The following is a 27,949-nucleotide window of genomic DNA, read 5'->3' on the forward strand; positions in this document are numbered from 1 at the left end:
GAATGGGGAATCAAACCTGGCTCTCCAGATTAGAGTCCCACGCTCCTAACCACTAAACCAAACTGGATGGAATAAGCATTCTTGTTCTTGCCCCTAGTATCCCCCTGGAAATTCATCCATCCTCGTAATTCTTTTAGAGAATCACATCTTTGCTGAGGAAATGGATATCTCAGTTTCTCTTCTTAGCATTCCCCTCCATGAATTATAGTATTGCTACGTTTCTTTCATCCTGGACAAAACAAGGGAATCTCTTCTTTGACAGAAGAGCTATTCCTACAAAGATGTTCTGTAGTCAGGGGCTTGGCTGCAATGGAAGCTGTCTCCAGAGGAGGGGTAGCATTTCAGGAGAAACAAGGGGGTGTGGACATATTTGCATGCTGAGCCATTCTTCAGATTCTGGGAGATTTAAGAAAGAGAAGGGAGGGCTTCAGCTAGACAACCTCCAACCACATTCAAACTGCTTTTGCCTTCCACCATGGCCTGGGTGGTGTTTCTATTCACATTTCTCAGCTATTACTCAGGTAAGGTGGGTTTGGTTCACGCAAGTCAACAAGAAAGAAAGTTGGTGATATTTCAGAGTACAGAAATAGAATCAAGCTCATGATTTGGCCTTTTTTCCTTTTTTGCCAAGGTGTGTCTTCGCAACCAACTCTGACTCAGCCTCCCTCACAGTCCGTTTCTCTTGGACAAACAATTAAACTCTCCTGCACGGTCAGCAGTAACAAAAATCCCTTCGGCTGGCTTCAACAGAGATCTGGTCAGGCCCCTCGATATCTCTTCTATGGCAGCAGCAGGGGAACAGGAGTCCCCGATCGGTTCAGTGTTTCTGAATCAGGGAACACTGGCTATTTAAGCATCGCTAATCTCCAGGCTGAAGATGAGGCTGGTTATTACTGTTACATGTGGCCCAGCGGGGGTAGCCCGTGGCACGGTAGTAATATCTCGTGGGGAACTGAGACAAAAACCTGCACTCTCGCTCCCCAGAGAGAAGAGGCAAGAACAGCTAGAGAGCTAGATGTGATGTCGGCCTGAGGTTGCTTGAAAGGTGCTGATGAAGAACCAGAAAATACCATCCAGTCCCAGCCCCTTCTCCGAATCAGGAGAACTCATCTCCTGGTCCCAAATTGAACCATACCCACAAGCCACCTCTCTACAATTATCACAAGGCCACCACAGGAAATGGCTAAATAATATGCAGCTCCAAGAAGACTATCAAGTCCATTATTGTTTCAGAAGTGCTAAATGTGGGAGGGAAGCCACTGAAATGCTCCTTCCTTTTTTCACACACGTCTAGCGAAACACCCAGAAATGACTGAAGAGGCCTTTTTTAATTCTTCTGGAAGGTTCGTGAATGAATAAACTATGGAGGAAATCTGAAAAGGCCTGTGAGGCCTGGATCTAATGTCCCTGTAACCCTCCTGACAGTCCTAGGCAAGCTGGCATTTAGCTGGGCCCATCTCGGACTTCATGCCACACTCTCATCTCATCTCCTACCTCCCAAACCTATGCTGTCTGTTTTGAAATGTTCTGAGTAACATTGACTGGCAGGAGGGGTTAAAGATCACTCACACAGAATTTTAGAGTATCCTGTTTATATTTGCAGTCACTCCGTGGATGAATGAGTGGCGGAGGCAGGGTGAACACTGGATACAATCCTATATTCATGTTCTGACATGCCAATAACGTGTACATTTTCTTGAGAAAATACAGTACAAGTGGGGGCCTGCCACTAAATGTAGTGGATTTTTTTTCAGGCTAAAGAGCTGGGATGAGAACCCATTGCCAAATTCACATTTAATTCCACTTCTCTTCGTGATGACTGCTTTCACCAGAGTGAATTTTCCTTCTGGTTTCTCTCACCAGTTATCGCTGATTCAGCTAACCTCCATTGCATTGAAGGCTCCGTGAACCTTCGTGACCAAAGCGAATGTTCCTTCTGTGGCATCTTTTTCACATGGGACAAAGGAAACTTTTCTCTTCTTTTCTTAAACTCCTCTGCATGCAAATTTGCTCTCTGATCAGTAGCTCAGATTGGATGCCTCATGTGTTCCCTGGTTGTGTGAGATTTCCCGTGAAGCCAATGGGCAAGAACACATTTGCATGATGAGGCAATATTTCAGTTCCTGGGGGGTTAATAAAGATGGTGGAAGGTCCGAGCTAGAGAGTCTTTTGCCTTCCACATTCAACCTTGTTTGGCTGTCACCATGGCCTGGTCCTTGTTACTCCTCACACTCCTTGGTTATTGCTCAGGTAAAGGTATTCTCTAATTAGCATCAGCCAAAAAAGAAATTGATTTCATGTTGTGCATTTATAAGAGAAAGATAGTTATGTGCTGTTTCAGAGGACAGAAGGATCATTTTGTCTTTGTCTTTTTGTCAAGGTGCCAGTTCACAGCCAACCCTGACTCAGCCTCCCTCCCAGTCCGTGTCTCTTGGACAAACAACGAGGCTCTCCTGCTCTGTCAGCAGTGACAAAAACTCCTTTGGCTGGCTTCAGCAGAGATCTGGCCAGGCCCCTCGATATCTCTTCTATGGCAGCAACAGGGGGACTGGAGTTCCCGATCGGTTCAGCGTTTCTGAATCGGGCAACACTGGCTATTTAAGCATCGCTAATGTTCAGGCTGAAGATGAGGCTGGTTATTACTGTTACATGTGGTACAGCAGGGGTAGCCAGTGGCATGGTGGTAAAATCTGATGGGGAACTGAGACAAAAACCTGCACTCTTCCTCCCCAGAGTGCAGAGCCAAGCATAACTGCACATCGAAATACAATGTGAGCCTCATGATATCTGAATTGCAATGTTCAAAGAAAAGAAAGGCCCTTCAGTCTTGTCCCCGCTCCAAGGCAGAAGCATCCCTTTCCCAGCACCAGGGTGATCTATACAGCCAATCCAATCAGAAGGTGCCCAAGGCTGTATGAGGTCACCATGGTTATGCTCTGTGATGGTTGAGAAAGCTACCATTGTCTCATGCATGTGTATTCCAGAAAAAAATCACATGAGATAAGAATGACATGAAGGTGGGGTGCAATGTGAACAAAAGGGAGACCTGAAATAAATATTGAGCTCCTGGACCTCTCAGAATTGACTCCAGGGAGCCCTACCAGGACTAAGTACAACCGGAGGAGGGATACTGGATAGGGGAGGTGGCACATGGTTGATTTCACATGAAATTAAGAGTGTGGAGAAAATTCGAGATCTGGATCCTCTCTGGTCTCTCAGAAGGATCTCAGAACTTTCCTTATTGCTGACCCCTCATGTCTTCCACTACCTGTCTGTCAAAAGAACCATGTCCCTGATGTTTTGTTTCATTTAGTTGGCATGACTAGCCATCATTAGGCATCTGCTCTTTGGTCATTTGTCTGCTCTTTTCTTAAAGCCACCTGAGTTGGTGCACATCTGGTAGAAGTTACTTCCAAGCATTCATTCTGCAGTGCATGAAGAAGGCTTCCTTGGCTGGTGTGGATCTTCTCCCTGTAGTTCCCACCCTTCACTGGGATTAGAGTGCAGGCCGTATCCCATCATCACATAAGCACTGGGTTGGGAGCCCATTTCCAGATCATGCTCAAAACAGATGCATTGCTGGAGATGATGGAAATAGCAATTTTCTTATCTTCCAGTGCATTTTGGAAAGCCATGAAAATTACAGTTCCCCTGTAACCTAGAAGGAAACAATGGTGAAGATTGGGAAGAGCTATTGAAAATGATAGATCCCAGTTAGGGCTACCCTATGTTTCAAGAACCACCATGGCAGATGTCTTCCACTCCTTTGGAAAAATAAACCTTATGGCTTGGGGAGGGGGGACTTGAGTGAAATGAATAGGACAACATGGGTGTCATGCCGGATACCTAGGTGGATGCTTCTGTATGCTCCCACCAAGTCCGGGGACAGCAGATGTCTCTGAAACCCTGCCTGTTTGCATTGCAGCAGAACTGACCTGGCACTTACAACAACCTGGGTTAGTTCCGTGGAGGCAGTCCTCGAAACTCACTTCTAGTAGTCCTCCTTAGAGTCTCTCTACAGGAGACATGCTGCAAGCATTTGCTGGAAGAACTTTCCAGGCTCTTTGGTTACGTTTCACTGCAATGAGCTCTCCATGGTACTGATCACCTACAGAATCTTCTTGCGCTCTCACTTGGTTTTGCCTGTTCACCCTACAGACCACAGAAAAGCCTGCTCTCTCGCTGAAGCAAATACAGATTACTTCCCTTGGTCTCCTGCACGGTCTCCCTACTGGGTTCTGAATGTTGCCTTCGTATTGGGGGTGGGGGGAAAGTACCTCTATATCTGAATTTCTCATTTGTCCTGCCTTGGTTCGTTAGCCTGTATATATAGAGAGAAGAGACTCACAGGAGCCACTATTCAAAACCCATTTGAATATATAATCACAGTCAAATATATTAATGCATTTACTACTCAATGTTATTGATCACAGTCAAATATATTAATGCATTTACTACTCAATATTATAAAGCATATATGAGCTATTCAATAAAGTTAGTCCAGGGTTTCCATCGCGTATATATGTGTGTTCTTTGGCCACGAGGAACAGCAGAGTCTTCACAAAGTCTTCTCAAATGAAAAATTACCAGGTATGGAACAGGTTCCAAAGCAAATTAGAAATTAGCCACGCCCAATCTGGGGCCGGCTAAACTCAGATTTCGTCCCCTTCTTCAGGGGCGTGGTTCATAACTGTAATGAAAAATTAATTTTGTGTTACATTCAATGGTAACCCCACTTTAGTGGTTTATACAGTATCCATAAGTAAATGTATTATAAAACAGCAATGTAGGTCTTTTATACAGTGTTACAGAATGCCAAAAGTCCTTTTTTTAAATCCATAAACCCATGACAAGGCATCACAACCAAATAAATTTACACTACATTGTAAAAGACAGACCTGTTCCATTCACTATTATTCAATTTCAATTGGCAAAGACGCTTATTTTTCCCCCAGCACCTGGACGGCAGCAGTTGTGTCTTCTCCTGCGTGTCATCTAATTGGCCATACTGAGTTTAAATAACATCCACTGTGTGTTTAACTTACTTTAAAGTAGAGTATCTTATTAGAGAAAACAGTTTAACAATAACTCAGTGTTAAGGCCATAAGGTCTAATTGACTGTAGAGTCACAATCCAATATGCCTCCCTTTTTAATAAGTTGTTTTGATTTAGCTGACCCTTCATTAAAACTTCCAGTACCGAAACTTTAAAGGAGGTTTCCTCATGATGATATTCAAGAAAATGGGAAACTATTGGTGCCTCCAGCACTTTATGTCTAATCCTAGAGATGTGTTCTAATATCCTTGTTTTTAATGGTCTTACTGTGCAACCAACATAAACCAGACTGCAAAGGCATGCTAAAATGCGATCTGCCCCACAGCAATCATCATTACCTGTTGGTAATTATAAATGTGGACGTTGTAGCATATGTAAATTAATGCAGGAGGGAAGGGAAATTTCAGTCAAGGATCGGAGGATACCAATCAAACATTTTGCATCATGTTATACATCATGGGTGATATACCTGATAGAATGCCCCTGCAGTTTTGAACAGGAGCAGCCTCTTTCTTTTCTTTGGTTCGTTAGCCTAGCTTGCCTGTAGCTGAAGGAACACAATAGCTTGGGCAGCCAGGATCCAGGGTTATATGAAAAGCCTTCCCAAGGCCAGCAAGACAGATCAAGGAGGATTGGTGGAAAATAGAACTTTCTGATTAAGCATTTATCCTGATGTCCTGTTCTGGTGTATTTTGGTCCCATTTTCCTGGGTAGCAGAAGGTAGGAGTGTTGCCCAGAGCCCCCTTCATTATAATTTGGGCATGGACTTTGTGGGAACAGTGCATAACTCGGTGGTGAGGCCCATGAAATGCATGAAGAAGGGAGAGCCAAGGAACTGGCAGAGCAGCTCCTGAGCCAACATCCATGTGGCCCCTCTCTGCAAAAGTGCTGAGCCACTGCTGAGGTGCCTGCAGGAACCAAGACTAGCAGTGAAAGAGAGAGAAGCCATCTTCCCAGAGCTAGTTTTATCTCTTCTTCCTGTGGGAAGCCATAATATGTCAGTGTCTCGACATGAACTGTTTTCCAGATGGGCCTCTTGATATGGAGATGCCAGGAACAAAGGGCCTTCAGGATCTCCTGGTAATCCCACCATCAAGATAATCGCTTCCACCCATCAAGCAATGGACAATCATAAAATGCAGATCACTTTTCATCCGCCCTTCCCCTCATCTTCTCTTCCTCCTGTCCCTTTTGTTATTCTTGAGGTGTCACAAACACAAACATTAAGACTCCAAAGTACTCAGCCTGGATCTCTTTTATCCCACCTGAGTGGCACATTATTTACTTTTGTTACATTACCTGGGGGCTGAACTTGGCTATGTAAGGGAGATGCTCAGACCCCTCCCAGACCCTACCCCCATCTCTTCCTCTGTCTCACTGCTACCATGCTTAACCTAGTGCTGGCCACTACTCTAAGCACTCTCGCTGCTAGAGTCTCTGCTTCTCCATGGATAAGTGAGTATCACACAAACAATGACCTTTCTGCTAATGCAAACAGTCTCCATATTTCCCACCTTTTATTTCCTAGTCTTGTAATGAATGTGTGTGTGGTTCTCATGTACTTTTTACTCAAGGTTATTAAGTAAAGTCTTTGATTCATTGAAGTATTAGTCTCCTCTTTATTGGGCGGCCACCAGGATTACTGACTCTGGTATACACTGGCCTTGATCCCTTAATACTAGCCTACTGCTTATTAATTCCCCATCTTTAGAGCAGTTTGGCTAACAGGAGCATCTGTGCAAGGATTGTGTCTGCATAAGCAGACACACGCAACACTGCAGATATTTGTTTGAACTGACACAGGAGGAATCTTCCATGAGTCATAAAAAAACAAATCTATGGCTTTCCTACAGGTCCTGATGGTCGCCTATTTCTGATACTGGGGGGAAATAACACGAGTTTCTTGTGTGGACATTCCTTTAATATATGGAGCTCTGGAAATGTATGACAAGGAACTCAGAAAGATTCTCTGTCATGTTGTTAGTGATACTGTAGTCTGATACTTAAAATATTACATTCAAGACTCTATAGGTAGCAATGGGATCAGTGAGCTGCACACACATTTTTTTAAAAAAATTCCTCATATACCCACAGCAATTAATGTGCAAGAATATTCAGATTTCTAATCATATTATTCAAGAAATGTTGAGGATGGGTAATGATTCTGAATTGTTTTCAAGACTCCTGGTTAATGAGGTAGTTGTGCTTGGTTGTTTCTGATGACCGCCTTATACACAGTCAGCCCAGTGAAATGTTTGCAGTGGAATAAAAACTGGGTTTCATACACTCAGAGCATTTCAGATATCAAACTGTCAATTGGAAATAGAGGAGAAATTTAAGACACTGGAAATCATTTATTGCAAACAGGAATTTAAATTCGCAGTTTGCAAGACAATCACATTTGTAAAAATCATGTTTAATACAATATTCATCTCTAATTCACAGTGTTTATGAATGGCCAGTGTCATGCCTCAGGCAGGGTGAGCCACCTTACGCTGCCACCACTCTGGGATTTAGGGTCCCTTGGGAAGGCCCAGAGTGCCCTCCCAACCCTTTTGACCTCCGCAGCTTGGCCAATAAACTGACATGAGGACCCAGCAGAGTAACAACAAACAAAAGGATGTATTTACAAGGAGGTCAGTTAATCAAACATCAAGCAAACAAGGTGCCTTAGCAACAATCGATGGGTGAAAGCAAAATAACCAAAAGGCCCTAGCACGACCGAACTCCCTGTCCCTCTGTCTGCCAGGCCTGTCTTCTTACCCTACCTGGACGAGGGCCTCTCTCCCTAGCAGAAACCTCCTCTGGCCTGCTCCCTGGGAGAAAGAACACAGGCTTTTTCCCTCCCAGACTTGTATAGCACTAGCCCCCTGTGTTCTGATTGGCCAAAATTGCGCCAAAACGGCCCTGGGGCTCCTGGGAATCGTAGGCAAGCCTAATCCCACTGCTAATAGGCTTTTGAGGCCTTGCTAGGCCTTCCTGGTACAGCCAGATCATGACAGCCAGTTTTGCTGCCAAAAATGTTAAGCACAAAAGGTCTGCCCATACAGCTTGTTTACCACCCAAGACAGCCAAGCAGCCACTTGGGGCACCAAAGGCCAGAGGAGGCAACAAGCATGGCTTGTGCCTCTCAGACCTGGACTGATAGCTGGCTACAGGGCAGCAGAAGAAGACCCTTTCCCCCAGAATTATTGCCCAGGCCCAAGACAGGCTGCAGAGGTTGGTCCATGAAACATGTTCAGATCCTCACAGAGGAGGAGTGGGAAGAGGGCTAAATAGGTTGAGACCTGCCCTGCCCACCTGCTCTTCTGCCTTTGGCCTGAAGGTGGAGATGTTGCTCTATCTTCCCCACATTTGCTAGAATTAAATTATTTGACAGCCCTTGTCCAGCCTGCACCTGAACGGGAACAGGAAATTGTTCAAAGGAAATGTATTTTCTGGTTTCTCCTGTACACTGATACAGAAGATTAAACCCCAGTAGTCTTTGGCAGATGCCAAATCCAACTGGCCACTGTGCTATCATTCTGATTTCATTAGCCCTACCCCAATCTGATTCCCGCTGACAACCTCAGGCCAATGGTGGCATTGCTCCTGTCCAGTTTTGCTTGCTCTGCAGTTCTCTGTCCCTCTTCAGTCCAGATTTTTATTCTTTAAGCATGGAGGTTTGCCAGCTGACTGGAAAGAAAACCCTTTTTCTACATTTGTTTGTTTCAGGCTAGCAGCCAGTTTTCTTTGCATTTCTTTGCAAGGATTATATTCCAAGTAAAACAGGAATTATTTTATTAAAAGTCATTCTTCCCTCAAAGTACAGCTCAAATTTACAAACCTGAAACATGAAGCTTGTAAACACATTTACTACTTTTTACCCCAGCCTGAGAAGAAAAAAATGACAAGAGGCTAGGTTTGCCAACCTCCATGCCATGAAAAGCTTTAGTTGTGCATTCCCACCACTAAGCCTCTATTAAAGAAGAGGGCATTTTTTCCAGGCCACGGAGAAATGTGGTGGGTAGATGGGAACTACAGGACAAATTAGATATTAGATGGATTCTTGTTGTTTCCCCAAGTATTCTCTTGCAAATTCATCCATCCTCATTCCACTTTTTAGAGAAACTGAACTTTGCTGAGGTAATGGCTTTCTTTCCACAGTCCCCCTTCTTTGCCTTCCATGCTGTGGCATCTTTTTTCACCCTGGAAAAAGTAAGGGAATTTTTCTTCTTTGATAAAAAAATCTCTTTATACAGATGTGTTCTCATGGGCTTGGCTACAGTGGAAGCTCTCTCTCTAGAGGAGGGCTAGCAATTTAGGAGGAGCCAGTGGGTGTGGACATATTTGCATGATGAGCCGTTCTTCAGATCCTGGGGGATTTAAGAAAGAAAAGAGAGGGCTTCAACTAGATTAGCTCCAACTTCACACATTCAAACTCCTTTTGCCTTCCGCCATGGCCTGGACAGTGTTTCTCTTCACACTCCTCAGCTATTGCTCAGGTAAGGTGTGTTTTATTGACAAAAGTCAATAAGAAAGGAAGCAATATTATGTTTCTATCATGGAACGACAATGTTTGGTGATATTTCAGAGCACAGAAATAGAAACAAGTTCATGATTTGACCTTTTTTTTTTCTTTTTGGAAAAAGGTGTGTCTTCGCAAGCCACCTTGACTCAGCCTCCCTTACAATCTGTATCTCCTGGAGAAACAACTAAACTCTCCTGCGCTGTCAGCAGTGACAAATATCACTTTGGCTGGCTTCAACAGAGATCTGGTCTGCCCCCTCGATTTCTCTTCTATGGCAGCCGCAGAGGAACTGGGGTCCCTGATCGGTTCAGCGTTTCCGAATCGGGCAACACTGGCTATTTAACCATCACTAACCTCCTGGTCGAAGATGAGGCAGAATATTACTGTTACATGTGGCCTGGTGGGGGTAGCCAGCTTCACAGTGGTAAAATCTGATAGGGAACTGAGACAAAAACCTGCATTCTTCCCCCCCAGACAGAGGAAGCAAAAATGACTGCAGAGTTAAATGGGACATGACCTTGAAGTTGTTTGAATGGTGCTATTGGAATTTGCAAAAATGCCATCTAGTTCCACCTACTTCTCCAAGACAGGAGAATCCACCTATCGGGTCCAAACTGATCCATCCTCACAAGCCATCTCTTGAATTGCCGAATGTTGCAACAGAAATACACAGTTCCAAGAACATCCTGGACTCTATCATTGTCACCAAATAGTCTAGTCCAAATTAAATGTTACATGTGGTAGAGATGCCACTGAAACACTGCTTAGTCAGGGTGTCACCATGTCATTTGAGCACTAGTTCAAAACCTGACCTTTCATTTTTGCAAAAGTTCAAGGAGCTGCAAAGCATCTTGGAATTTAACATAATTGATTAACAAGCTGTTTTCTAGTTTTATTGGTTGTTTTTGTATAGTCCCTTACCCTTATACTAGGATATGGATCCCTGTATCATTATGAAAGTGCATATTTCCTATATATTTCCTATATATTACAATACACTCCTGAGCTTTGTGACAAGGTTATTGAAATTTCTGTGAAGTAGATGCAAGGAAGTCATTGACCATTCATTACTTTAAAACTCTTGTTCCTGGAAATGTGCCAGCCTCACCTAGAAAAGAAGCTGGCGGGTTACTACTTTGGCTTCATGGACTGCCTGTTGAACACACAGCTGATTAAATCAAGCCTCTGTGTGGAATTCATTATGTAATGCTGACCTAGTTAACATCTTTTTAAAATGTTCAGGCACGTGACCCAGCCAAGATAAAGCTCTTTTAAGCTTCAATAGGAGAATATGAATAATGTGTTGGATCCAATGACTCCCTGATGCAAAGTCCTTCTTCTATTTAAGAATGATTTTCTCCATTGGAAAATGGTTAACTTTTCTTCCTCAGAGAACATAAGAAGAGCCCTGTTGGATTAGACCTGTGGTCTATCTAGTCCAGCATCCTGCTTCACACAGTGGCCAACTAGTTGCCAAGGAGGGCCAAACAGTGCAAAGAGGACAAGGCCTTCCTCTGAAGATGCCTCTTGGCACTGGGATTCAAAGATATACTGCCTCTATATGTTGCTAGCTAATTGCCCCCCAATAAACCAGCCCATCCAATAGACAATCCTGGATTCCCTCATTAAGACTAAAGACTCCCACTTTCTCTGGCGGTAACTTCTCTTGAAGCCTAAGTGGTCCTATGCTAACCAGCTATCTGACTAAACAGAGTGACACAATTTAACTCTTTCATGACTGAGTGTAGGGCTCTTGCACATCTTTCTCTGGCCAAGAATATAACCCGGGGGCTGCACTGCATGTTATGGTCCTCTCTGAGGTAGCTACAAGGATTTTCAGTCGCTATTTAGCATGTTCCCAACTGGAAATGCAGAAAGATGTGCAAGGCTCAATTTGGATTAAGAGTATGGCACGTGGGAGGGGGGGAATGAAGTCTCCCCCCTCAGTGTCATTTGTCTGATCTGAAATGGACTTGGGGCACCACAATTTGCCCTGTTCAGGTCTGCTCATGTAGCTTATTGATTTGCCAGTTTTTTACACTCCGCTACTCACTCCCTAGTCCCTAGTGGTCCATGCATCTCAGGCTGAGGGTGCAGAAGACTATGGCTGCTTCCACACACGTTGGATAATCCACTTTCAGTACTCTTTAGTGAACATTTGAAACTGATTTTCCATGTGAGGAACAAAAAATCCACTTCAAAAGGATTGCGAAAGTGCATTGAAAGTGCATTATTCAACGTGTGTGGAAATGGCCTATGTGTGTTCACTGGTGGGATCACTGAGATTATTTCTGGGATTACATGAAAATTTGCAGGGCTGGATTTGTACACCAGATCTCCGTTGCTTATTCCTCTCCTAACGCAATTGATTCATTTGCCGGGCCTGTATCACTGTGAACTGTATTTAATTTCTTTTGTTTTTATGAGTATGTAAATTATATTCCCATTTTTAAAAAGCCTATTCCTCATTCTCAGAAGCACAAAGTGGGAGGTACTGGCAGCAGCCAATCAACAGGACCTATATTTGCATAGAAGGGGTAAATTCTTCTACGTCCTTGATACTTAAAAGAGAACTGAAGAGTTTTGGCCATTTACCTTTAAAGGCATCTGACTTGATCTGCATTTCCCACCATGGCCTGGGCTCTTCTTCTCTTCTCATTGGTCACTTCTTATTCAGGTGGGGAGGGGGCAATAATACCTCCTTATTAAATATGCACATTTGATATAGAAATGTTAAATACATAAGTTTTCTTTCACTGAGTTTTTAGGATCCTGTCTTGTTTTCAATGCACTATACATTATGACATGACCACTATTATTTAACATGCTTTCTGGAGTGTGATTGATGCTCTATAAAACATTGTATAAATTGATGCCAGGAGAACTGATTCATTCATGTCTGTCTTCCAGGTGCAAATTCACAGCCCGTCCTGACTCAGCCCCCTTCGGCATCAGCATCCCTCAGGAATACGGTGAAGCTGTCCTGTACGTTGAGCAGTGCGCATAGTAGCTATGCTGTTGCATGGTATCAACAGAGGGCAGGAGAGGCTCCTCGGTTCATATGGTATGGTGACAGCACCCGGGGAGATGGGATTCCAGATCGATTCACTGGCTCCAAGTCTGGCAGCATTCGCTATTTGACCATTACCAACATCCAGGCTAAAGATGAGGCTGATTATTACTGTGGTGCCTGGGATGGCAGTGGTAGCCTGTTCCCCTATGGTAAAAGTTAATGAGGAACTGAGACAAAATCCTCCAGAAGCAAGAAAGAGTATGCATTGCTCTTTCTTTCTTTCTTTCTTTCTTTCTTTCTTTCTTTCTTTCTTTCTTTCTTTCTTTCTTTCTTTCTTTCTTTCTTTCTTTCTTTCTTTCTTTCTTTCTTTCTTTCTTTCTTTCTTTCTTTCTTTCTTTCTTTCTTTCTTTCTTTCTTGTTGACCACACAGAGATCATTTCTCATCCAGGCTACCTGCTGGCTGACAAAAGCAAATGGCAAGGTTACTAAAGAAGGAAGTTTGCTAAGCAACATGCTCAAAAATGCTTTGTTTATTTATTTATAGCCTACCTTTCGCACTGAAATCCAAGGCAGATTACATCAATGCAAGTAAAAATACATTATCCAACAGCTAGGACATTCATTGAGCAAATTACAATAATGAACAACAGTTAGGATATTCAGTGAAAGAGATACAGTAGGGAATGGAAGCAGAAAATTTTTATACAAACATAAAGCTGAGCCCAGAGATGAAATCTATCTGAAACAAAGCACAACTAATTTCCATAGCATGTTTAGCAGCATGAAAACTCCCTAGTAGGTGCATATCTACATCAGCAGAGAGTACCCAATAGTGTAGAGTTTAGTCCTTTTCCTTATCAAGACATCTCTCTGAACTATTTCTTATGACACAGTCCTGTAATTCAGATAGAAAGCCCTCCTGAATAATTCAGTTTTGCATAGTTTGCAGAACGCCAGGAGAGTGGGGGCTTTCTTGACAACCTCAGGCAGGCCATTCCACAAGGTGGGTCCACCACAGAGAAAGCACGTGTGCAGGCAGCTGTTAATTTTGCCCATCTGCAGGCAGTATCTCCAGAAGGCCCCGACCAGATGAGCGAAGCTGCTGTGGTGGAACATAGGAAGAGAGGCAGCCACACATGAAAGGCTTTGAATGTGATAGTCATGACTTAAATTGACCCAATAACTGACTTGAAATACTTTGTTTACTAAAGGTTATTATATCTCACTTGTAAATTATTTTTGTTTAAATTGACTCATAGAAACAATAAAACTGATGAATTAAAAATAGCTCAGTGTAAAATAAAAAAGTGGCAGAGAACCCATTTCTCACAGCAATAGAAGACCTGAGTAAACAAGACAAGACAGACCAAAAAACCAACCCAAAGAAGAAAATGATCATTGTTTGGCACCTAGATACTAGCAGACCTTTCCTGTGAAGGTATTCCAAATATGTGGTTCTGCTCCTGGAAAAGACAAGGGAGAGGGGCAGATGAGGGCTTCTTAGAAAGATTGAAATGATTGGCTATGTACACACATGTGATGCAAAAAGGAGGGAGGTGAATCCCACAGGGAACAAAAGAATCAATTTCATGCCATTTATAATACAATGAGTCAATTTATAAGTGCAATTGAAAGTGCAAAGTGCTGACAATTCATAAATATTACCACAATATAACAAATTCATAAATATCCATTCACAAATGTCCATACAGGTCCATGCAAGGCAACATTTCATATATGAGCATTCTCCAAATAGTCCATAACTTCCGGGTAAATCCTTGATGAAACAGTTTTTTACTTTCTTTCCAGATCTTCTTTCTTATGCATTCATAAATATAAAGTAGAAAGGCTTTCCTGCCATGAGGTAAGTTATAAAAACAACAGTCGACCTCACCCCTGCAAAACACTCGTGGGGTGAGTTGTAAAGGCAGCAGTAAATCTCATTTCTGCGTAACCTTCTCCTGTATAACAATAATGAGGTCAGTTGTAAAAGCAGCAGTAAACCTCATTCCTGCATAACCCTCAATCTGTGGCCGGCTGCAAGCAGATTTCGCGCTTGGAATGCCCATGCAAACTGCTATACGTAGGTTGTACGTTAAGACCCATCAAGGTACGCATTTTAGAACACATATCGCGTATATGTAACAACATCCAGGAGGCACCCCTGACTCAGCATTTTAGGGAGCAGGGACATGCAGAAAATGACTTTAAGGTGACGATTGTGGAGGTTATGCATAGGAAAGATCGTGAATCTGCACAAACAGCACTACTTCAAAGAGAAGCATTCTGGATTTTTAGATTGGGATCAGTTAAACCTAAAGGGCTGAATAATGAATTGTCTTTGAGCTGCTATTTGTAATAGGGTGGAGGAAACCGTATGGCTGTAATGTGACAGTATATCTTTAAGAGACAGATGAAGTTTGTTTATTTAAGAGAACCGCCCTTTTTGTTAGGCGCGCGTGAAGAAACATCGCCGCCTTGTCCGGGTTGAGTGATTTAAGTGCTTAGGGGTGTTCCCCATGGGGGCTTTGTGAGTATAAATGCACCTTAAAGAAAATATTTTGAAGAATTTTTGTTAAATCCATTTGATTGGTAAACTGATGGGACTTATGTTCTATTTAGGAAATAGACTCCTGAAGAAGCAAGCGCGAAATCTGCTTGCAGCCGGCCACAGATTGAGGGTTATGCAGGAATGAGGTTTACTGCTGCTTTTACAACTGACCTCATTATTGTTATACAGGAGAAGGTTACGCAGAAATGAGATTTACTGCTGCCTTTACAACTCACCCCACGAGAGTTTTGCAGGGGTGAGGTTGACTGTTGTTTTTATAACTTACCTCATGGCAGGAAAGCCTTTCTACTTTATATTTATGAATGCATAAGAAAGAAGATCTGGAAAGAAAGTAAAAAACTGTTTCATCAAGGATTTACCCGGAAGTTATGGACTATTTGGAGAATGCTCATATATGAAATGTTGCCTTGTATGGACTTGTATGGACATTTGTGAATGGATATTTATGAATTTGTTATATTGTGGTAATATTTATGAATTGTCAGCACTTTGCACTTTCAATTGCACTTATAAATTGACTCATTGTATTATAAATGGCATGAAATTGATTCTTTTGTTCCCTGTGAGATTCACCTCCCTCCTTTTTGCATCATAGTTTATTACAGGGACGGCCTAATTCTCTGTATGTACACACATGAGCTAATTGTCCTTCAGGAGGTCTTCAAACAGACTTCTTGAGATACCAAGAATAGCAACACCTCCTCAAAGCTTGACTACTGATAAAGATTTATTTACTTTTTTTAAATAGTCCACCTTTTTCACTGAAACTCAAGGTGGATTACAGGATAAGCAAGCAAACAAACAAACATGAACACAGCTACCAAGAGAGATGTTACCGAATTGGCAGACCATAAAATTGCTCAGTGAGGTTTGTGGTTCTTGGCTTTTCTGAAGTCAGGTCTGAGAGCATAAAGACAATCACGACAGTGAAAATTTTGCAGAGAACTCTTGGATTTCTGTCTTTCAAACTCACCAATTGCCAGTTATCAAGTGTGACCTGGGAAGGCCCCCAAAAGAAAGGAAGGCCGGAAACCATTTGCAAAGTCTTTACATGCAGTGCCACAAACTCATCTTTGCAGCTCGCATGACTGTTCATAAGGAAAGGCATGTTGAACTCAACATTCATCTCAGCTCCACATTTTTAAAAAGTCAGAGGTTGTGTATAAACGGTTATGCATATTGGCTACCTGATCTTCTGCCTTAAGCCTGATGGGGGAGATGTTGCTCCACCTTTCCTATGACTTGCTAGCATTAAAGAATTTTAGAAAGCCGTTGCCCAACCTACATCCTTGGTGTGAAGTTAAGCAGGAAATTGTTCAGTGCAAATTCTTATTCCCCCCTCCCAACCCTGTCCTTCCTGCTCACTCATGCAAAGACCAAACACTGTCAATCAAATATTGATCCCCGCCCCTGTTTCCCCCTTCAGTTTCATGCTTTTTGCTCCATTTGATAAGGTGGATGGACATTTCTCTTCTGATTTACTTCCACTCCTCAAATCCACATAGACCTGCATGATGGCAAGTCAATGAGAAAAAAGAATTATATTGACTGACATCGGTGACAGTTGTCAGTTATGTTTTGCATAAAAGTCAGAACTCTGGGCTAGCTCCTAGAATTATACCCGGTAACGCTGAAACGTTTTGCATCAAAGTCGTCTTTGCAAGGTGCTGGTTGCATTACAGGAAGAGATTCTTACTTCTTTGTAGGCATACATGTTCTGTGCAGATGTTTAGAACAACCCATGGAAGTTGGAAGGCAGGGTCAGGAGGTGAGATCTGTACCCTTAATCCATACATTGGTTAGACTCCCATATTTTATTCATTCTGTTATTATTCCAATTTCCAGCCAAAATGGGTTCCTAAAACAGCTCAACCAAAGGCTAAACCCAATACAAAGAACAATGGTAAGTGGGTTCAATTTGTGTGTGTGTGTGAAAAAGATTCTCAGCTGAGATGGATCCAGACATGAAGGCTGGACACTTGACTGCTTTCTGTTGGCCTCATATATGGTTGAAATGTAGAATTGAGGTTGCTTCCTATCATCTAGATTGTGGTGGAAGAGAATAAATATTTGTCCTACAAGCAGTGAACGAGCATTGAAACCACTTCTACCATATTACATCTCCTGTCTGTCATCTCCGTTGGTGTTCCTTGAGAAAATCTAAAATATCCTTTATCTTCCTTGTGCAAAATGTCTTAGACCAAGATGGATTCTGCAGTCATATTTGTCTTTTCAAGCAAAGGTGGAAGAAGGGGGAGTTTGCAGGAATAAACCACCTCTTGGGATTCCCCCAGGCCAGTTTGGCTAGGGATCCTGGAGGTGTTTTGCCATCTTCTGGGCGTGAAGCAAGGGTCATTGGGTCTGTGTGGGGGGAGGGAGGCAATTGTGAATTTCCTGCCTTGTGAAGTGGATTGGACTAGATGACCCTGGAGGTCCCTTCCAACTCTATGATTCTATGATTCTATGAAATGTCAAGAAGATAAGGGTTCTGAATTCTTCAGAACACCGCCCCCAAACCTCTCACTTTTAAGATTTTTGCAGTTTCCCCTAAAGTGACTTTGAAACTAGGCTAGTACAATGGGCAGCAGGAACACAGACACATCCCAGCTCATATCTATATTAGAAACTGTTTTAAAACATGTTTAATTTCATACTTCCTGTTCATTTCTGAGAGCTGTATTTTTGTTATGTTTTACTATTTATTTACTTACACCACCCTTTTCTCCTTAATGGGGACCCAAAGTGGCTTACATCATTCTCCACTCCTCCATTTTATCCTCACAATAACCCTTTGAGGTAGGTTAGGCTGAGAGTATGTGACTGGCCTGAGATCACCCAGTGAGCTGCCATAGCAGAGCAGGAATTCAAACCTGGGTCTCCCAGATCCTCCCACGCTAACCACTACATCACTCAGGTCCCCTAGTGGATGACTAATAGTCTCAAAAAGAAAGTTATCAGCAGTACCTTTATAAATATAAAATTAGATTTATAAAATTACATTTAGATTTAAAATTAGACATTAGCATAGTTAAATTAGCTGCAAACTGGTTTCCACTGTTAAGTGTGGATGTGTTCTGAACCTGAATATTATGATAATAAAACTTCAGGATTGTTTAATCATCAGGAAAAACTCTTATAACCTCTATATTTGGGGGCGGGAGGAAGGTAGCACATGACTTCAGAGGAGGGGCAGGTCCAATGGCAGCCAATTAGCAGATCACAAATTTGCATGTGCTGTATGGGAGGATTGAAAAGTCCTGGCAGGCTGTTTTCCCAGAGAAACCAAGACTATCTGGAACTGAAGACATGGCCTGGCCATTGCTGCTGCTCATGCTGTTAAGTTATTATACAGGTAAACAAAAGCTTTTGGCTCTCTGAACCAAATAAACATTTATTTCGTTTTTCGGCTTAAATCCACTCAACGAAAAGAGAGGCAAAACTTCCATTGGTTTCAATGCAGCTGGATGTGGAGCAGCATTTCACGCACCCTGTTGCTTTCTCCCCAGGTTCTCTCGGCCAGGTCACGCTGAGTCAGCCGCCCTCAGTTTCGGTGTCTCTCAGAGGCCCAGCGAAGCTCTCCTGCACTCTTTCTAGTGCGGGCACATTAGGAGGTGTCGTCTGGTTACAACAGAGAACTGGAGAGAAGCCGAGGTACCTGCTGAGATACAACAAAGACTCCGATAAGCATCATGGCTCTGGCATCCCGGACCGCTTCTCTGCCTCCAAGGATTCCTCCAATACAATTTGCTACTTAAGCATCACCAACACTCAGGCAGAGGATGAGGCAGACTATTATTGTCTTGTATGGACCTCTGGGGGTACCGTGTACACTGTGATGCAGCCAGATGAAGAACTGGGACAAAAACCTCGTTTTTCTGTTGCCTGCTCAAGTCTTTCATGCATGATCTTGTTATGCCTCTGCAGGTGGCCGGCTGCTGCACTGTCTGTACCTTTTAATGTATGAAAATAGGGATACTCTGATGTGTAGTTGGACTGCCCCATTTTAAATTCACCTCTTGAGTCTCCCCTCCCCATAATTACACGTTGCCCCAAACTCTTCTCTGTTTCTACTCATCCTCTTTGCAACAGCCTGTCCTGAACTAATTTAAAAGCAAAGTATAGGGTTTGTTTTCATTGCATTGGAAGTAGACTATAAATAAGAAGAAATGATGTAAATAATGAGGCAGTATTTTTAAAAAGTTGCTTGGCTTAATCAAAATGCCTGTTAAATGCCACAGTCCCTTTTAATACTGTCTGCTTATTGCATCACATAACCGAGGAACAATCTTAGGCTGTGATTGGAAGTTTATCTTAACAGAATTTATACATGACAAGCAACCATGTCCATTGTGTGTGGGAAAAAAACGGGCTCTAGAAATCTGATTTGGCAGGTTCCCTCCCAGCAGCAAGCAGGTGCTTCACAATGGCCTGGAGGTCAGAGTAGGAGGGCGATGAGGGGAGATGCAGGGAGGAGAGCTTAGACCATCAATTCAGCGGGCCTCCTACTGGAAGCAAGTGAGCACTTCGCAGTGGTCTTGAGACCAGAGTTGTTGGCAATGTGCCCGGGCAAGGATAACAAGTGAGTCGTTGCTAATACGGCTTGCCTTTTATATAGTAGGAGAAGATTGTAAATTGGACCCAGAAAGAATTCCTGTATTGTTAAAAGCTACCTTTAAAAGAACATTTCAGCAGGTGACAATACTGCCCATTTAATGTTTCCATCTTTGTTTGAACCAGTCCTTGACCTCCATTCATGCACATCCTCAAATATGGAATCAGCAGAAGGTTGGATATAAATGAATGCATAAAGTCAAATGTTTCACTGGGATTTCTTTTCCCCGTTAAAAATAATTGTATCAAACTAATATGTTTAATTACAAACTTTAAACAAACTTCAAAAAGACTTTTCAGAACTTTCCTCAAACTTTACAATTATTAAAAACTTTCTGAAACTTTTTATGTAATACATACCAAATAAGACAAACCGCTCCAGAATTTAAGGATACTTATACATAGTGGGACCCATCCTACCATCTGTGCTTGGAAGGCACACAGTTCCCTTCCTTCTTCTCAGTTACTGCACCCCGACTCTCGGAACGATTCTTCCTAAGGTGGCAGGATCCATGCAGAGAGGAACAGCCTGGAGGGTTGGTGTGCTGAAGTGGGAGGGACAAGGCAGTGAAAAGGTCTCCTTCCCTCAGCAGAGCCGCACTCACCAAAGAGTAATAGGAGCAATTTCAACTCTTTGACTTTTCTTACTATAACCCCCACAGCCTACGGGGCTGTTCCTCCACACAGGCCCTTTGACCGATCTTTCCTGGGGTAAGAAAGAGCTGCAACAATGGATAGGATCACGTGAAAACGATACCATCTGCATAGAGAGGCAGAAGTCTCCTAAACTAATTATAACCTTCAGAGTCCCACCGCAGTGGATAATATGACTGGCCAGTATCCAGCCATACTCTGAGCAGAAGGAGTTGTTTTTCTGTGTTCCTCTGCATTTCTTTCAGAGTAGCCTGCTGTCATAGTACAGCCTGAGCTTGACGAGTCCTCAGAGGAGGAGGAGCTGGAACACTGACGCTTGCTGACAGCCTTGCTCCTCCTGAGGAGGAGCAGCCTGTCTCCCAGCAGCCAACCACAGCTGAACGGTCAGATGCTGAATCCCAGCCAGAAGCTCCCCTTCCCCACCCAGAGCCACCAGCCCAGATGCAGCCAGCTTCCTTATCCCCTCCAGCATCTCCAGACTATCGAGAGCAACGTCGGTGTAGCAGGGACAGAAGAGACTTACAGACCCGATGTCAATCTGCACATCTGCACGCCTCAGGGCTCTGAACAGGCCAGCCTTCTCAGAGGAAGGAGGGGCTTCAGAGGAGGAGACTTGAAGCAGCTGTGCGAGCTGACCAAATGCTCTCAGAGTATAAAAGCCAGAGGGAGGGCTCCTTTCAGCGTGGCTTCAACGAGTTCTCTGAGCTGCTACTGTGCTGCCTGCGCTTGCTCCTTGGAACTGTCTCTCTGACCTCTGACCCGGCTTGTCCTTGACTACTCCCTTGATTTACGGACTTTGCACATTCCACGCCTGGCCAGCTGGACCTTGTTACCTGTCAGCAGCGCTTGCAGACCCGGCAGCTGCTTGAAGCAGGACAGCTGCTCCTTCACATACCAACTCATGTAACATCTTGTCCATTCTGCAAACCAGGGACACATGCAATTCTCTCACTTTGCCCAGCTATTTCTGACCCTGAGGACTAACTGTCAATTCTGGATGAAAAGGACCAGCATGACTTCCCTTGAGCTCCAGATTCCTTGGCTTAAAATAAACGTAGCTTGGAGACCGCAAAGTCTGCACTGCTTCTTGGGGAGTTAGTGCATAATCATTGCATTCTCATTGTCAGGGGTCATTTCGTAGAAAAAGAGCTGCAGGAACTCATTAGCATAACTCATTTGCATATGCCATACCCCTTGCCATCACTGGAAGTGTGTCATTAGCATAAATGATTTACATATGTCCCACCTCCTGACATCACCTATCCTGGCTGTTTTGGACCCAATCCTGGCCATTCAGGGCTGATATTGGGCCCAAAATGGCAAAAAAGGGCTGGAAATGGCCGAAAAGGGGCCCAAAATGGTCAAGATTGGGCCACTGCTAAGCGAGAGAGTGATCCACCAGCCCCATCAGAGGCCCGATCCTGGCCATTTCAGGACCAATCCTGTCTGTTTTTAGCCTGATCCTGGCCATTTGGGGCCCCGAATTGGGCCGTTTTGGCCCCGATCCAGGCCAAATCGGGCCCCAAATGGCCAAAAGTCAGGTGGGTGGGGCAACCTGATATGTGACCTTTTTGGAGAACTACTGGAACTGTGTTCCTGCGCATTCCCCCTCAAAATGAGCCCTGTTCATTGTTCTTTTTAACTATGGCTACCCACAACTTGCATGCAGCAAAGAATAAGGAATAAAAGAGAGGCTACTCCTGTACAAGCTGCATGGGAAAGAGAGAATAACTCGCGGGAGTCACAGTATAAGGAAACAATATAATTATGTAATCAAAAGTAATCAATTTCTAGTGCATTTGCTACTCAATATTATGACTCATATAGACACAGTTCAATAAAGATAGTCCAGGACTTCCACCGTTGTGTGTGTGTATTCTTTTGTCATGTGCGTTTCGGCATTCAGAATGCCGAAAGAATGCCGAAACAAAAGTGTTTCGGCTTCTTTCGGGGAATGCCGAAACGTTTCGGGGAATGCCGAAACGTTTCGGGTAGCCGAAAGAAAAAAGCCGAAACGTTTCGGGATTCTTTCGGCTTTCTTTCGGCTTTTCAATGGGAAAATGCCTCCGTCTTCCCGGACGTCTGGGGGAGGCATTTTCCCACCGAATAAGCCCAAAATTGGTGGGGACCTTCCTCTAACCCTTCTCTAACAACCACCCAAGTTTCAGACAGATTGGACTTTGGGGGGCCATGTTATGGCCCCCCAAAGCAGGTCCCCCCATCCTCCCATAAGAAAGCGAAGGAGCAGCATATTGTTAGCATGCTGCTGCTCATCTTTCTTCATTATTTCCTATGGGGAAAAAATGAAGAAGCAGGCTTCCTTTGCCAGGGGTGGCATTTTGCATGCAAAATGCCCCCTCACCCTCAGGGGCCCTTCTCCCACCCCTCCTCCCACCCCCCACCAAGGCTCAGCCTGCTCCCACTTGGGGGGGCCATTTCATGGCCTCCCCAAGTAGGTGCTCTAATCTCTACCACTGACAGCTGGGGGAGGCTTGTGTTGCCAGGGGTGGCATTTTGCATGCAAAATGCCCCCAAGCCCTCAGGGGCCCTTCTCCCACCCTTCCCCCCACCCCCCACCCAGGCTCAGACTGCTCCCACTTGGGGGGGCCATTTCATGGCCTCCCCAAGTAGGTGCTCTTTTCTCTACCACTGACAGCTGGGGAAGGCTTGTCTTGCCAGGGGTGGCATTTTGCATGCAAAATGCCCCCCAGCCCTCTGGGGCCCTTCTCCCACCCTTCCTCCCACCCCCCACCAAGGCTCAGACTGCTCCCACTTGGGGGGGGCATTTCATGGCCTCCCCAAGTAGGTCCTCTCAGCCCCTAAAGTCCACCCCTTACAGCCCCACACAAACCCAATTCCCCCCCAGCTGCCACACACAGACCCAAATCCCCACATTAGCCCCTCACAGACCCAAATCCACCCCCACCTGCCCCACACCCATAACCCCAGGAACAGGCTGGCAAAGGCCAGCCCTCTCCCTTTGTTCCCTATGCTGGGAACTTCTAAACTCTCTTTCCCTGGGCAATTCTGCACAGCCCAGGGGTGCCACAATGGTGGGCACACTTCTGAGTGCCAGCTGGTCCCTGTGAAAGAGCACCTGAACCACAGACACCCTCCCTCAAATTCCCCCACCACCTACAGAGATGGCTGGCCAGCCAGCCCCATTGTTCCCTATGATGGGAACCAACTGCACAACAAAGAATAAAACAAGAACAACACAAAATAAAGTTTAAAAATTTTTTTCTCCTTTCCAAAGTACAAGTAGGCAAAGCATTATGACACATTACACCAGCAGTCCCCCACACAGAAAAATAACACAACTCACTTAACATCAGAGAATCACAAAGCATGATTCCTGTCAAAAACACTTTATTTCTTGAACAGCTTTAGGTTACACAGCAGGGGGGAACACCAAAGGGCATGGCAGCACTATCTTACACAAAAATAACACAACTCACTTCACATCAGAGAATCACAAAGCACAATTCCTGTCAAAAACACTTTATTTCTTGAACAGCTTTAGGTTACACAGCAGGGGGGAACACCAAAGGGCATGGCAGCACTATCTTACACAAAAATAACACAACTCACTTAACATCAGAGAATCACAAAAACACAATTCCTGTCAAAAACACTTTATTTCTTGAACAGCTTTAGGTTACACAGCAGGGGGGAACACCAAAGGGCATGGCAGCACTATCTTACACAAAAATAACACAACTCACTTAACATCAGAGAATCACAAAAACACAATTCCTGGCAAAAACACTTTATTTCTTGAACAGCTTTAGGTTACACAGTAGGAGGGCACAACAGGGCATGATAGCAATGTACTACAAAAAATAATACAACCCACTTCACCGTTTTTGACAGCAATTGTGTTTGTGTGATTCTCTGATGTGAAGTGAGTTGTGTTATTTTTGTGTAGTACACTGCTTTCCTGCTCTGTGGTGCCTTCCTACTGTGTAACCTAAAGCAGTTACAGAAATAAAGTGCCTTTGACAGCAATTTTTTGGGGTGATTCTTTAATGTGAAGTGAGTTGTGTTATTTTTGTGTAAGATACTGCTTCCATGCCCTTTGGTGTTCCCCCCCTGCTGTGTAGCCTAAAGCTGTTCAAGAAATAAAGTGTTTTTGACAGGAATTGTGTTTTTGTGATTCTCTGATGTTAAGTGAGTTGTGTTATTTTTGTGTAAGATAGTGCTGCCATGCCCTTTGGTGTTCCCCCCTGCTGTGTAACCTAAAGCTGTTCAAGAAATAAAGTGTTTTTGACAGGAATCGTGTTTTGTGATTCTCTGATGTTAAGTGAGTTTTGTTTTAATTTTTCTGTGTGGGGGACTGCTGGTGTAACGTGTCATAATGCTTTGCCTACTTGTACTTTGGAAGGGAGAAAATAATTTTTTTAAAACTTTATTTTGTGTTGTTCTTGTTTTATTCTTTGTTGTGCAGTTGGTTCCCATCATAGGGAACAATGGGGATGGCTGGCCAGCCATCTCTGTAGGTGGTGGGGGAATTTGAGGGAGGGTGTCTGTGGTTCAGGTGCTCTTTCACAGGGACCAGCTGGCACTCAGAAGTGTGCCCACCATTGTGGCACCCCTGGGCTGTGCAGAATTGCCCAGGGAAAGAGAGTTTAGAAGTTCCCAGCATAGGGAACAAAGGGAGAGGGCTGGCCTTTGCCAGCCTGTTCCTGGGGTTATGGGTGTGGGGCAGGTGGGGGTGGATTTGGGTCTGTGAGGGGCTAATGTGGGGATTTGGGTCTGTGTGTGGCAGCTGGGGGGGAATTGGGTTTGTGTGGGGCTGTAAGGGGTGGACTTTAGGGGCTGAGAGGACCTACTTGGGGAGGCCATGAAATGCCCCCCCAAGTGGGAGCAGTCTGAGCCTTGGTGGGGGGTGGGAGGAAGGGTGGGAGAAGGGCCCCAGAGGGCTGGGGGGCATTTTGCATGCAAAATGCCACCCCTGGCAAGACAAGCCTTCCCCAGCTGTCAGTGGTAGAGAAAAGAGCACCTACTTGGGGAGGCCATGAAATGGCCCCCCCAAGTGGGAGCAGGCTGAGCCTTGGTGGGGGGTGGGAGGAGGGGTGGGAGAAGGGCCCCTGAGGGTGAGGGGGCATTTTGCATGCAAAATGCCACCCCTGGCAAAGGAAGCCTGCCTCTTCATTTTTTCCCCATAGGAAATAATGAAGAAAGATGAGCAGCAGCATGCTAACAATATGCTGCTCCTTCGCTTTCTTATGGGAGGATGGGGGGACCTGCTTTGGGGGGCCATAACATGGCCCCCCAAAGTCCAATCTGTCTGAAACTTGGGTGGTTGTTAGAGAAGGGTTAGAGGAAGGTCCCCACCAATTTTGGGCTTATTCGGTGGGAAAATGCCTCCTCCAGGCGTCCTGGAAGACGGAGGCATTTTCCCATAGAAAAAAGCCGAAAGAATGCCGAAAGAATGCCGAAAGAATCCCGAAAGCCGAAAGCCGAAAGAGATTCTTGTTTCGGCTTTCGGCTTTAACGATAGAGAATCTTCTTTCGGCTTTCTACTTTCGGCTATAGCCGAAAATTTTTGGCTTGCACACCCCTAGTCATGACGTTCAGAAGAATCTTCACAAAGACTTCTATTGGAAAGAAATTGGATAAGGTACTGTTCCAACGAAATATACGGCCACGCCCAATCTGGGGCCGGCTAAGATATCTGTTAAACATTTCGCATCATGTTACACACCAGGAGTTATATATCTGATTGAATGCCCTTGTGCCTTATTTTATGTTGGTTGCACAATAAGACCTTTAAAAATGAGGATACTAGAACATATGTCTAGGATCAGACACAAGTAATGGAGGCACCATTAGTTTCCCACTTTATTGAACATCAACATGATGAGACTTTTAAAGTTTCGGTACTTGAGGTCTTAACAAAGGGACAGGTAAATCAAAATAATATATTAAAAAGGGAAGCGTTTTGGATTGTCACTCTACAGACAATTAGACCAACAGGTCTAAATACTGAACTTTTATTAAATTGTTTTCTTTAATTTAATATGGTTCATTAAGTAGAGCATATTGAGGGTGGTACTTAAGCCCTATATGGTTAATTAGACGACACGCAGAAGAAGATACAACAGTACCTTATCCAATTTCTTTCCAATAGAAGTCTTTGTGAAGATTCTTCTGAACGTTGTGACAAAAGAATACACACACACAACGGTGGAAGTCCTGGACTATCTTTATTGAACTGTGTCTATATGATTCATAATATTGAGTAGCAAATGCACTAGAAATTGATTACTTTTGATTACATAATTATATTGTTTCCTTATGCAGCAAGGAATAAGACATGACACTATAATGGAAAGGACGGCACTTAATAGCGATGTTACCAAATTTCTGTTCAATATGCTTAAACATACAAGCATGGGCATATTATAATCCTGACTCTCAAATACAACAGCAAGCAGCAATCAAAATTCCTGCCTGGTTTAGATTGTCCATCCGAACTAGACAAAGTCTCTTCCCTCCTCCATGGCCAGGCAGACATCAAAGGGAAAGGGCATTGCCATTCGTTTCCGTGCAAAAATGTGCCCGAATCTGCCTTCTGGTTTGCTCTCAGCATTCTGTGAGAGGTTCAAGTTCAGCTGAGCATTCTTACACAGATACACTCTCCTACTATTATTGGAAGCAGGGAATAAAGCCAGTCTCCAAGGATAAAATTGCAATTGCAGTGGATGGTATAGTATTTGGAAACACTTGGAAATATACTTGAATTTCAATTGCTCCATACATACATTTTTTAAAAATGGACATTTTTCTCTTTACTATGACGAACAACCCATCTTTGTTCTAAATGGGACGGCATTCAATTTTTTCATCGACTGTGATGAGGTAAATGCTCTGCACTATTGTTTGATGTAAAGAAATCCGGCCCTTTTGATATTTTTCAGGAAGAAAAAGGGGAGGGTCTTCCAGCAGTTTTTGTAACCAATGAGCAAGCAATGAATTTGCATAGAGGGCAAATCTCAAGCCCTGGATCAGCTTAAGAAGGAAAGAGAAGATGCTCATCAGAGCAACATTTCCAGAGGAAGCCTCAGTGCAGTCCATGTTTTCCAGCATGCTGTGGGTCATTCTCCTTCCATTTCTCTCCCACTGCTCAGGTGTATGGAGAAGAATTTCTTTCTACAGCTTTAAAATTCAAACCTGATCCTGTTATTCACGTATATTTTTATGTTCCCAGGTGTCAGCTCTCAGCCTACACTGACCCAGCAGCCCTCAGAGTCCGTGGTGCTTGGAAAGACAGTGAGACTCTCGGCCCGTTTGAGCAGCGGCTATGAGAGCTATGTTGTGGAGTGGTATCAGCAGAGAGAGGGGCAGGCTCCTCGGCTTCTGATGTACAGTGACAGCAGCAGACCCAGCGGGATCCCAGATCGATTCTCTGTTTCCAAATCGGGCAGTGATCGCTATTTGACGATCACTGGGGTACAGCCAGAAGATGAGGCTACATACTACTGTGGTGTAGATCATAGCAGTGGCAGTAGCTATGTGTAACCCACAGTGA

General features: G+C 44.0%; 2 gene segments (V, D, J or C); both read left to right on the forward strand.

Annotated features, from left to right (window-relative positions):
* The first annotated feature begins 9,480 nt into the window (after nucleotides 1–9,480).
* LOC129340986 (immunoglobulin lambda variable 5-37-like) lies at nucleotides 9,481–12,798 on the forward strand. The segment is given in 3 exon segments: nucleotides 9,481–9,539; nucleotides 9,687–9,989; nucleotides 12,476–12,798. Coding segments are annotated over 3 exon segments (672 nt in total).
* Nucleotides 12,799–18,435: 5,637 nt separating this feature from the next.
* Nucleotides 18,436–27,939, forward strand: LOC129340987 (immunoglobulin lambda variable 5-39-like). The segment is given in 3 exon segments: nucleotides 18,436–18,502; nucleotides 18,657–18,968; nucleotides 27,629–27,939. Coding segments are annotated over 3 exon segments (669 nt in total).
* Nucleotides 27,940–27,949: the final 10 nt, after the last annotated feature.

This window comes from Eublepharis macularius, chromosome 13 (assembly GCF_028583425.1).
Source record: "Eublepharis macularius isolate TG4126 chromosome 13, MPM_Emac_v1.0, whole genome shotgun sequence".
Classification (NCBI taxonomy): domain Eukaryota; kingdom Metazoa; phylum Chordata; class Lepidosauria; order Squamata; family Eublepharidae; genus Eublepharis; species Eublepharis macularius.